The sequence below is a fragment of the Macaca fascicularis genome, chromosome 10 (genome assembly GCF_037993035.2).
Source record: "Macaca fascicularis isolate 582-1 chromosome 10, T2T-MFA8v1.1".
Taxonomy (NCBI): domain Eukaryota; kingdom Metazoa; phylum Chordata; class Mammalia; order Primates; family Cercopithecidae; genus Macaca; species Macaca fascicularis.
Window position 1 is genome coordinate 86,256,509 of NC_088384.1, and position 12,890 is coordinate 86,269,398.

Genomic DNA, 12,890 nt, shown 5'->3' on the forward strand with positions numbered 1-12,890 from the left:
AGGGTATTGCTGATTAGATGCTATTAAATGCAACAGAGTTTCTGGGTAGTTCTGAGGTTCAGTTAAGGTTTCATAACTGTGCATTTATAGTGATGCCAAGCTTACTCTAAAACCCTGAGGATGGCTGGGCATGGTGGCTCACACCCGTAATCCCAACACTTTGGGAGGATCACTTGAGCGGGTGGAACACTTGAGGTCAGGCGTTTGAGACCAGCCTGGTCAACAGCAAAACTCTATCTCTATTAAAAACGCAAAAATTATCTGGGTGTGGTGGTGCACACCTGTAATCCCAGTTACTCGGGAAGCTGAGGCACAAGAATTGCTTGAATTGTCACACTGTACTCCAGCCTGGGTGACAGTGCTAGACTCCATCTCAAAAAAATAAAATAAAATAAAAAATAAAATCCTGCGGTGGTCAATGAAGATGGGGGAAAATTCCCTATAATGGAATAAAGCAGACATAAATCAGCTTAACTATCTATAAAACAGATAACTTCATTATATTGATTTAAAAAACAAGCACTAATCTAAGTACCTTTGGAAGACACTACTCTGCCTACATCTTTTGTGGGACATAGGTAAAAGACAAAAAGAACTGAAAATAAATCATTTGGAACTTTACTTAGTAGGTTTGTTCTTAGTAGGCACTGATGTCATTTAGAAAATATTTGTGTGTATTCTGGGATCAAGTAAATAAGTAAATATGTTGATGCTGTTGGGAATCAGGGTTCTCACCACAGGAGAAGGGACATATAAGTACGGAATAAGAGAAAAAGAATCCTGTAGTGTTATATTAAAAACAGAGGTGGCAATTTAAACTCATAAGGAAAAATTTTCCTAGTTCTATCTGCTGAAAAGGCCTAGAATGTACTACTGTATGATACCAACTATATGACACTCTAGAAAAGGCAAAACTATGGAGACACTAAAAAGATCAGTGGTTGCCAGGAGTTAGTGAAAAGGGAGTGAAGAATAGGAGGAGCACAGATTTTTAGGGTAGTCAAACTATTCTGTGTGATACTAATGGTAGACACACATTCTCATCTATTTGTCAAAACCCACAGACTGCACAACAGCAGGCTTGAGCCCTAATAATGATGTGTCAATGTAGACTCATCAGTTGTAAGGAGTGTATCACTATGTATGGGATATTGACACAGGGAAGCTATAAGCTGTGGGTGTATGGGACCAGGAGGTAATATGGGAACACTCTGCACTTTCTGCTCAATTTTGCTTGTACCTAAAACGACCCTAAAGAAAATAATTTTTTTTTTTTAAGTTGGAGATTGGGGTTGGGGACCCAATGGGGTACACATTCTCCCAGGAGTCTGCTCTGGCTGAATGAGTTGGCCTGGCTCCACCTCTACTCTGCAGCCACCACAACACTTGTGGACTCCTGATTGCATCATCTTGTCTCATGTGGCATTTCCTATGTGAGTCTCCTCTTCAAATACATAAAAAACAGAAAAGAAAATTAGGAAGTTGTGCCCAGAAATAAAAGGTTCTTCCATCCACCTTCCTTAATTTTCTGGAGACATCTACCCTATTCCTTATATCTTGCCATTGGTTCTCTCTTTTCCAGGGAAGAGACATCATTTAGAAGTACCTGTGGAAGTCACCCAGGTGTTCTGCATCGATATAATCATCCAAGTTCAGGGTCAAGTCTGCCACTTGCTGTGAGCCATATTCCTAGATGAGTGAAAATAGAAAGTGAGAGACTGGGATATTTCTAGGCTAAGCGTGGGAGGGTGGAGGGAGAGTAACAGAGTCTTCAACCTAAAGAAATATTCACATATGTCCACAAAGACATATATAAGGACTGTTTATATAAAATACCTTCCTAAGGCTTAGAGACTTCTTTGATTTAGGAATACTGCCTTTCCAAGGCAGAGGCTAAAACACCTACTTCCCAGGCTCTTTCGCAAAAGGGCTCAGGCATGGTAACTGAGGTGTTGAACTGATGCATCAACTTTGAGTTGGAGGTGAGCAACATGAAGAGGCAGACCCAGCAAGGGGCAGATATCTTGTTAATGAGGGTAGCAGCAGAGGCCAGGGGGTCATATCAGCAGCTTAACAAAAGGGTGCACCAGGGCAGAGAGAATCAGCCAGTACCTAATACTGGGCAGTGTTGGTGGCAGCAGCGGTTTCCGGGGCATGATTTGGGACACTGCTTCTGGAAACCTAGCCTTAAACCTGTTTCAATGAGCTATCCTGGTTCTTTTCGTTTTGTTTTGTTTGTTTTGAGATAGAGGCTTGCTCTATCGCCCAGGCTGGAGTTCAGTGGTGCAATCTCGGCTCACAGTAAACTCTGTCTCTTGGGTTCAAGGGATTCTCCTACCTCAGCCTCCCAAGTAGCTGGGATTACAGGCACCCACCACCATGCCTGGCTAATTTTTAAAAATATTTCTAGTAGAGACAGGGTTTCACCACATTGACCAGGCTGGTCTCAAACTCCTGACTTCAAGTGATCCACCTGCCTTAGCCTCCCAAAGTGTTGGGATTATAGTGTGAGCCACTGCGCCTGGGTGATCCTGGTTCTTTTAATAAACCCTTTTTGATTAAACTAACCCAAGAGGTTTTTGTTGTTTGAAACCAAGAACCCTATCTGACACAAGATCTAAATGTTCATCAAAAGGGAAAGGAATAAAGAAATTATGGTGCCATGAGAAACTACATAACAGTTAAAACAAATAAGGTACATCTACATGTATTTCCATGTCAAGACCTCCAAAACATCGAGTGAAAAAAAGGCAAAGTGCAGTATAATACATAGAGCAGGATACTTCCACATGGTCACACACAAACCACTAAGACAAAAGTTAACAAAAAGAAAGTCACTGTCCTTGTGGCACATACAGTCCCATGGCAGAATAAAAGCAAAGCACAAATAACTACACAATTACAAGCTGCAATGAGTGTCACGCAGGAAAATAAAATGATGGCGTAGAGAGACATAATTTAGATTTTTTTGGCAGTAGGAATGGTAGGAGTGGGTAGTCAGCACTGAACTTTTTGAGGAAGTCAAACATGAAAGAGAATTGTCCAGGCTGAAGGAATGGTGGAGGGCTGTGAGAGGGGCAGATGGGGGAGGGGAAGAGCCTTCCAGCATAGGAAATATAAAGTGCAAGGGCTCCAAGGCAGCAAAGAATTCAATTCATTTAAGGAACTGAAGTAGCCCACTGGAGTTACCTAAGTTTTTTCCTTCTATCTTGTCACTGAACAGATTTACTTTATTTAACCATTTCCCTGTTGACAGAAAGCCCCTCCTTCTTAATTCCAGGTGGTAAATATCTTTGTGTACAAATATTTTTTATACTTAGGGTTCTCACCTTAAGATAAATTTCCAGAAGTGGGATCACCGGGTAAGGGCTACACGAACATTGGAGCTCTGGATCCAGACTGTTAAATGGGTTTCAAAACAGCCATTCCCATCCTCATCTCATCAGCAGACTTACGTGTCTCAGAGACTCACCAGCACATTGAGGATCATGCTGCTCTCCACGGTGATGGCTTTCACAAGGAGCTTTCTGGACCCATCCTTATACTCATACCGGAGGACATACAGGTCCTTATTGTTGTTCCACCCAGCTGGCAGCAGTTCTGACTTCTTATCATTGGGACCCGGCTGGGAAGACACCACAGTTGAGAGGAGAAAGATCATGACCTCAAAACACAGAATTATAAAGAACCTCACAAGATAAGCTAATCTTACCCGCCTCACTTCACAGATGAAGATGTGGAGGTCAAGAGAAATGACTTGCCCAAGATCCTACAGCGAGAGAGAGGTCTAGGGCCCAGGTCTCTGGGCTTCTGTTCTACTGTGCTCTCCCTCATATTGAGCTACCTTTCTGACACAGCATTGGAACCTGTCAAGAATCTGCAGTGTTGGTTTAATAATCATCTCTTCCCCATCCCTCTGCTAAGAATAAAGCCAGTCACCTTGAGGATCACTGAGAAGTTCTAAGTAGTGTTTTTCAAAGTTTGGACCTTAGGCTAACTACAATAGATTACCAAGGTGTTGACTAAAAACACAGATCCTAATACACCCTAACTGACTGCAGTGATGTACAAAAATTATAATTTCATAGTACACAAAATGCAGCATATGTACAAATAACAAAGAATTATAAAATGTCTCTACCACCAGCTTAAGAAATAGAACATCAGCAATACTGCTAAAGCCTTGGGTAGCAAACTCCAATAAATGTCCCTCCTTCCCCTTCAAGGGTAATCACCACTCTTAAACAATTTCTTTACTTTTCCCTAGAGTTATATTACTCTACATGCAACCACAAAAATATATTGTTTCAAATATTTTTGAATTTTAAATAAACAGCATCACTTCTGTCATTTGCCTTTTTTATTTGATATTGTTTTTGGAAAGGCATCCATGTCAATGCATTTAACTACAGCTGATTCACATTCACAGCTACACAGCATTCTGTATGACTATGCTGCAATTTATACATGTACTTGTTGATGGTGATTTGGAGTATTTCCCAGCTTATTTGTTTTGCTATTATGAACAATGCTGCTATGAATATTCTTGTACACATCTGGTACATACATGGATAAATTTCTATAGAGTATGCATGGAGGAAAAGCTTTTAATTTACAAGATAAAGTCAAGTTGTTTTCTAAAGAGTTACTGATTTATACTCCCACTAGCAATGTATGAAAGCTCCTGTTGCTCCGTGTAGTTGGCAACATTGCTATTGTTGCTTGCCAATCTAGTAGGGGTAAAATGCTTGCCATTTTCATGCTTGTCAGCCTGGTGGGTGTAAAATACATCTTTTATTGTGAGTTGTGATGTCTTCCTTTTTTCTTTTTAAAAAATCCTAAGACTTTCCATACTAAAGTTTGAGAAATAGTTCTCAAATTATTTCTACAGGAAAAATAATATAGTGATTTCCAGGTGGGGAAGATTTCTTAAACAAGATTCATAAAAGAAAAAAAATGCTGCCTTTGACATTGTTTGTAACTGAAAGCTTCTGTTCAACAGAGACACTACTAAGTTAATAAGCAGCCACAGGCTAGGAAGACACATTTGCTATGGCTGCAAAGGAAAGAAATTAATAACCTCTACATAAAGGGAATGCCTGGAAAATGAACAATAACAACTGGCAACTCCAAAAAGTGGCAAAAGATACGAACAAGAAAAAGAGTGGTTAATAGTATCTAAAGAGTTATTCAATTTTACTAGCAATCAGAGAAGCAGAACTGAAATAATGAGACACTAAGTTATACGATTCGGACTGTTATTACCCAGTTTTCTACTTTTTGCCAGATGTCTGTGTAGGTGTGGGGAGAATGGGAACCTCTAGTCCCTGCTGGTGGGCATTTAAACTCGTACAGCCCTTTTGGGGAGCAATCTGGCAGTTTTTAGTGCAATTAGGTAAGCCAATATCCTATAATTTAAAATCCCTACTCCCAGAAGAAACCCTGTGCACAGGGTCCATAACAAAGGATCTTCATTATAGCCTTGGCTAAGGTAGCCAAAGTGGAGATAAAATGCAAAATATGCTTACAGTGGAATACTATTTAGCAGTCAGAAGGAACAAACCAGATCTAATGATAGTATTATATATAAAATAAAAAATATGATTTAAAGGAAAGTTCCCCCCAAAATGAGGTTTACACTCCAGTACCTTTATGTAAAAATTTTAAAAAGCACAAAAAAAAGTTAGAATCTTTTTTCATGGATGTGTATTTATATTGCTCACCATGGGTCAGGTGGACTGGGAAGATCTGCAGTCAATGAGAATACAGCGGGAGGGAGTGGGAGCGGAGATGAAGAAAATGGAAAAGACAAAGGTCCAGCAAAGCAAAACTTCACACACCAAGGACAAGGGGAGACCACACATTGAGAACTGCCGGCCTGTCCTCTTTGGTCACCCCTGGTGCTCAGAAACAAATAAAATTGAGGATGTCACAGCTGGCATGGTTTAAAACCTGGCTGGATGAGGATGAAATTCACAGGCCTGAAGCACAGAAATGAGAGTGAGGAAAAACAAAAATGAAACTAATCAAACCACTCTTCTGAGAAAGAGAAACTATCCCCTCACCCCAAACTGGGTAACTTTCCCAAATATGTTTAGTGCTTAGCATTATGGATTTGTCTACTTTGGAAGCCAGAAATTTGATGACATCCTCATCTTTGCTCTGTCAAAGGCCTTTAAATTTATATTATATCCTCCATGTACAGCATTCAAACCACCACAGTTCTCTCTTGGAATATAAACAATTTGGTCTGCTCACCTCCCCATCACCTTTGGCTTCCAGAGTTACAGAAAATCCCTGAAGTCAGGTGAAACTGCTGTCTCTAACTGCTGTGCAACTGATGTTTCCCAGTAAACAGAGGACAGACCCTGGGGATATCAGGTCAAACATGGCATGCAACTGCCCTGTAAACCCTGACATCAAATATCAAGAGTCCCAGAAAGCCACAGTTGGAAAGCAGCCTAAGTACACAGTCACATGGTTTAACTCCCTCTGATGAAAAATCAAAGGCCTGAGGCTGAGTGCAGTGGCTCATGCCTGTAATCCCACCCCTTTGGGAGGCAGAGGCAGGCAGATCACTGGAAGTCAGGAGTTCGAGACCAGCCTGGACAACATGGTGAAACCCCGTCTCTATTAAAAATACAAAATAAAATTAGCCAGGCATGGTGGCGGGGACCTATAATCCCAGCTACTGGGGAGGCTGAGGCAGGAGAATTGCTTAAACTCAGGAGGCAGAGGTTGCAGTGAGCCAAGATTGCACCACTGCCCTCTAGCCTGAGAGTGAGACTCCACCTTGAAAAAAAAAAAGAAAGACAATTCTAAGGCCTGAGAGGGTCAGAGAGCTGACCAAGGTCTCAGCAAGTCAGCTGTAGGGTTGTACTTGGAATTCAGAGCTCCTGATTGCCCCAGGCCATGGCTAGAGAAGGTTTTCCCCAGCCAGGTCCATAAGATGGCCCTAAAAGAATAAAGATAACTGTCTTCCTAGGTAAAATCCTGGCACTGGAAGCGTTCTTTAATGGTCATGAGTTTGACCCAATGCCTCTGAGCTAACATGCACCCAAAGAAACTTAAACAGATCATTTTGGGCATTTTCTCTCTTTCATCACAATCCTTACATTCTCCACAACAGAAAACAAAATTATCTAACTTATGTCGATGACCACCTAAGTCATCCCTTACCTATCCCCTTGCCACCTAAACCACTTGGCAAAGCTGTAAAGTTCTTGCAAGGAGTGGTTCTGACATCAAGAAAGAAATCCAAATTCTAAGATTGGATTTTTGTTGAAGCCAGTGGCTGCATTGGTCTTCTAATCAAGTTTTACGTACACAATTCCCCTATAACAGAGGAGGTAAAACCTAAGAGAAAGCAGACAATCTAGCTTTCCATTTAACTGTCAACTTGTGTAGTCAAGCATACACTCTTGGACCTTCCTCTCGTTATCACCCCCAGAAGGGTGGAAACAGGAGATGGCAGGAGAGGCAACACAAATATCCTCTGAGCTTGGAAAATACAATCGAGTCAGCTGAGTTGGCTGGCCCCAGGCTGAAAAATTAAACCTCCTTTTAAATAAACTAACAGGAAAGATGCCTCTCCAGCTTCCACTCTGAATGAAAGTAGACTCAGCAGAAGTGACAGGAGGACAAGTGCAACCTGAGCCCCACTGGCAATCAAGGAGAAAAGGCAGAGAGAAGCAAAAATACACCACGCTCTAGTTTGCAATCCAAACACCCATTCCTTCAAGAGCATGCAAGATTCAGGAAGAAAGGTGGCAATGCCTTACAAAAACCCCATTCCCCAGGGTCCTGGGCCTCCCCAAAGATTTCTGAAACCAGCATCTTTTTCTGGCCTGCAGAAGCTCAAAAAATAGCACCATGAACAGAGAAAAATCAGATGGACCTTGGGGAATTGGTCAAGGCCTTTTTTTTGGAAAAACAACAACAACAACAACAACAACAGAAAAAAACAGTATTAAAATGAGATTGTATTCTTTCTGTACATTTCATCCGAAAATTTTGCAGCCTTGAGTGTATGGAAAGGTGATAATGCCAGCTAAAAGAAGGTGTCGACTTATGTGAACTGATGTTCCCAAACTGTCAAAGTGATTCAACAGGATGAGTGAGGGTAAGAATGGTGGGAGCAGATTCACAGCGATTGATATTTATTTGTGGAATGGCAAGAAGAGAAGGGCATCAGGCACACCCTCTAGAACAAGTTCCGGAGCAGAGGTGGACAGGGTTCTGACAGTGTGGCAGAGTAGAAGTAGCTAGTTAGGGGTATGTAAGGGGAGTGAGGTACATGAGAAGGGACAGTGCAGAGCACAGCTGTTCCATCTGAAGGACAAGAGAGCTGAGGGCCAATGGAGGAGCTCCCAGGTCAAAATCAAATCTTACTCCTCTTCTCAGCCCCACTGTCCCCTGCACCATCCCAGATATCAGTTTCTTTGAAGAATCTACGAAAAGCTGAAATAAAATGACTGGGGCAAGTGAAGAGCTGCTCAAGATTAAAAAGCTGGAGTAGGACAAGTGGGGAGACAAGATTTCTGTTAGGGGGACTATGCACTGAAACAGGAGCCTGACACTGAAATGTGTCTCTACCTGGTACTAAGGTCTGAAATGCTGAAAGGCATTTGGAAGGTATGTGGAATGAAGGGCAGCACAAAGAGAAAGGACAGGGACAGATGTGTTTGGGAAGGTGAAATGGTTCCTGCTTCCAGGTGTGTGTGTGTGAAAGGCTGGCTGTTCTTTTCCATCCTCATCTCCAGTCATAGAGCCCATTTGAGAGATGAAGTATGTGTGAGTTTGGAGGTGGGAATGGGGATCCTGAGTGTGTACCTGGGGTCCCAGTGAGATAACTGAGGTCGGGGGCGGGCAGGGGAAGAGCCAGAAATCCCTGACAGTTCTTAGGCTCTGGTTCCTGCTGAAGGAGGTAAAGTGTGAGAGGGGTATCGTGGTCTTGGTCTTTAGTTCTAAGAGACAGAGAGGAATAGGGACAGCAGTGAGGGGGAGGGGAAAGGGGATACTTGCCTAAGTGCTCAGAATGTACAAAACAAGTTTGAAGACAGGTCCCTAAAGCTGTGTCAGGAGAGGAGAATTAAGACTCTATTTGAGAAGCTAAAAAAAATGATTAGAGGAGTTGAGGACTGAAGCAGTCAAAAAGGAGAGGAAGGGTGACGGGGTGGTCTGTTTCCCATGGCTGGTCTTGGTTCTGAGAGTGAGAGAACAGTGACAGTGAGGGGCACGCATGGAGGCAGGCCCAGTTGTCCCAGCAAGCAGATGTCTAGGATGATGTGGATGTGGGGGTGAGGGTCACAGGGAAGAGACAGCAAAGACAGAAGAATGCTAGAGCAAAGAATTAGTGAGGTGGGTTGGGCCCAGCGGTCCTGGAACTCGGTGGGGATGACAACAACGTCCCTAGGTGTAAGAGGTGGAGCCTGGGGATGGGAGTGGAGGGGGCTGGCCCTATGGGGACAGCTATGAGGAGAAAATCTTATATGACTCTCACATCCAGGCTGTATGTGTATACGATTCTAGGGGGGACTGTTTCCTAGAGCTTGAGCTGGGGATGGCAGTAGCGAGTGGACTACGCTGGGCCCTTCAGTAAAGCGTGAAAGGCATGTGAACTCTCTGGGCCCATGCTAAGGGGTGAAAAAAGGGCCGTGGCCTGGGGCTGAGTAGGTCAAAGCTCACTCCCGTACCTGTGCTTGGATCCAGATGTTTGGTGGAGGCTCTAGTGTGGTATGAGGGGGGAACTGAGTCAGTCCCCTCACCCCGAGGCTGGGTGGGAAGGAATTCAGAGGAGATTAGGTGGGTGAGGAGTGCTCTGGGGAGCTAAACTCGTCTGGATTCTTTTCCATTCTATGGAATGCTAGGTCCACACAGTCCTGGCCTGAGAGGCTGCCAGGCTGTGTTGAAGCGAGTTTCTGCCCTTGAGTTTACAAATCATGTTGTGCCAGCTGTGCTGTGAGGGACTCTGGGCTGGGTTGGAGCAGGTGAGCAACCTCCGACCCGCAGGTTTTACCAACGCTGTCATGTGCCCCAGGCCCTGCATTGGGAAAGGCGGGGAAATCGGGCGCTCTGGACCAGGCCTCCGGGCCTCTGAGTTTGGACAGAAGACAGTTCCCTCCTCCACCCTGGCCGGCTCCGTGGCGTACCTGGTCACCGACACCCAAGCCGTAGTAGCCGTGTGTCACCATTTCCCAATGCAAGAAGCAGACGAGCGCGTCCTGCGTGCAGGTGATGGCCGGCGCTGCCGATGCGAACAGTACCTCCAGGCCCGCCATGAGCGCCAGCGACTTCGGCGTCTGGAGGAGAGAAGGGGGAGGGGGTAGTGCAGTGAGCCAGCTCCGCGGCCGACGTAGCTATAACTCCGCTTCACTCCTGCGCTAGCTCTGGCAGAGTCTACACCTGAGACCAAGATGGAGACGCCCGGGGGCGGGGCGGGGCGGGGCCGCCGGAAGTAGCCCCAGGAGCGGGCGCAACTGCGTGAGGCGCGCCGGGCTGGCAACGCGAGCGCAGAAGTAAAAGGTTCCGCCAGGGACCGCGCGGGGCGAGGCCCCTCAAAGCCGGAACCTGGGTCTTCGCCGCGGCCGACAGGATCGCTTCACGCAAGCACAGCGCCCTCCAAGAGGCCACCTTGCTGAAAGCTAGACTTCCCATGCACAAAATGGGTTATGCTAGGCCGGGGAAGGGGCTGGGAAATGTGGCTAAAATACATTCTTAATAATCGTTAATACGTACGCAGTGCTTACTACCGGCCACATTATTCTAAATGCTTTACTTGTATTCATTTATTTAATCTTCACAACCCAACTCTATGCAGTTGATATTAACGATTAATGTGCCTCATTGCACAGATGAGGAAACTGAGGCACAGAGGGCTAATTTGACCAAGGTGACAACAGCCAGCCGGTGAATGACTGAGATGGTTACAGGAACCTAGCAGTCTGGCTTCTAAGATAACATTTATTAAGTGTTTATTGTGTGCTACATCCTGTACTAAAACCTTTACATCACCTTCTCAACAACTCTATGATGTACCATTATTATCCCCATTTTGCAGATGACAAAACGGCTGAGAGTTGAAACCATTTTTCCAAGAAGACACAACTGCTGCCCGCAGAGCTGAAGCTCCTGACCCATTACCAAATTTCAATCATTTGTTTGACTACCCCCTTTATGATTTTTACCACCCATTACGTCAACAAGTTTCATGAAATCCACTTATTGTTTTTACCCAAATAAATTTAGTTTCCCCATCCCAGTCACCAACCTGGTCCAAGCTCCTGTCATCTTTCAGTTGGACGCCTGGCATCAGCCTCGGAACTGCCCCATTCCATTCCTGTCTCTCTCTGTACTGCACTTCGCAACCAGAGAGATTCTGTTAGAAAACAGGTCAGATCCGCCGGGTGTGGCGGCTCACGCCTGTAATCCCATCACGTTGGGAGGCCGAGGCAGGTGGATCACTTGAGGTCAGGAGTTTGAGACCAGCCTGGCCAACATGGTGAAACCCTGTCTCTACTAAAAATACAAAAATTAGCTGGGCGTGGTGGCGCACGCCTTTAGTCCCAGGTACTCAGGAGGCTGAGGCGTGAGAATCGATGGAACCCGGGAGGTGCAGGTTGCGATGAGCCAAGATCTCACCATTGCACTTCAGCCTGGGCAACAGAGCGATACTCCGTCTCAAAAAAGAAACAAAAACAAAAAAGAAAACAAGTCAGATCACATCCCTCGGCTCAAAATCTCACAGGGTTCCCATCACGCTCAATGGAAAAGTAAAGTCCTCCCCGTGGTCTGCAGGAACCTGCATGTGGTCTGCCACCTCCTGCCCCAGCCCTGCCAGTCCTGTACCTCTCTGATTCAATCTCCTTCAACTGTCCTCCCATCCCCTTTATACCTGCAATGACCTTGGCTCCCCTTCTCTCACAGCTACATCTGGTCCAACAGCAAAGCTAGTTGACTCCACTCTCAAAATATATTATGAATCTGACCACTTCCCATCACCTTCACTGCTTCCACCCTGGTCTGATCCTCCAGCATCTAGCTTCCCAACCACTTTCCCTCTTTCATGTGTTCTGTTTAGGCCTTTGCATTCCTCTTCCTGGAATGCTCTTTTCCCAAATATCTACGTGTCTTGCTTCTTCATTTCTAGAGGCTCCATCCCTCACTCCTACCATCCTCAATAGAGGGCTTCCCAGACCATTCCATCCAAATAACCTTCTCCAGTCTTTAACCCCTCTCCTGTTTTTTTTTTTTTTCCCTGCAAAGCACTAATCATAACCTGAAACTATATTAGGTATTTATTTCTTTGCTTATTTAATGACTGTCTTTCCACTAGACTGTGACAAAGAAACAGGGAGCATGTCTACCTTGTGCACATATGTACCTGAATGCTATCTGGGATCAATCTATACTTATTGAAAGAAAGAATGAATACTGAATGAAGAAATGAATTCTTGTCCTAGCCCCAACCCAATCAGGCCACTGTTATCTCTTTATAGTTCACCACTCCCTTTGTCAGCTGGTCCTGTGCCTCTCCAAATTTTGTGTTCCTAGAGTTTCCTTGAGACACCCAGATTCTTGAACTCCTTCTGCAGAGATTCTGGATGAGAAGGTCTGAGGAAGAGTGCATGTATGTTGACCACATTCTGGACGACACTAAAGCTGATGGCTGTGGAACTCCTCTCTGAGATGTACTGCCTGTGGCATAAAGCTATTTGCCCTTTCTACTGAGAAGTTCTGCACTTTCGGGCTTCCCTGCTTTTGCTTGTTCTGTCCCTTCTGTTGTGATACCCTTATCCAGTTATGGAAAAGTTCTACAGATTCATTCCATCAATAAACTTTGATAGGCTGGGCTGCCATGAACCATAGTGCAGGGTGTCCACTTAAGGTGC

The 12,890-nt window shown here is 44.7% G+C and overlaps 1 protein-coding gene across 2 annotated transcripts in view; it reads right to left on the reverse strand.

Annotated features, from left to right (window-relative positions):
• PSMF1 (proteasome inhibitor subunit 1) overlaps positions 1–10,427 on the reverse strand; it is a 42,411-nt gene extending 31,984 nt beyond the window's left edge. For both annotated transcript variants that reach the window (XM_015457875.4, XM_015457873.4), the window contains exons 1-3: positions 10,152–10,427; positions 3,473–3,625; positions 1,607–1,689 (exon numbers count right to left, since the gene is read on the reverse strand). In XM_015457875.4, the coding sequence (XP_015313361.1) occupies positions 1,607–1,689; positions 3,473–3,625; positions 10,152–10,280 (365 nt within the window). In that variant the 5' untranslated portion in view covers positions 10,281–10,427. The remainder of the gene's footprint in view (positions 1–1,606; positions 1,690–3,472; positions 3,626–10,151) is intronic.
• Between the last annotated feature and the right edge of the window lie 2,463 nt (positions 10,428–12,890).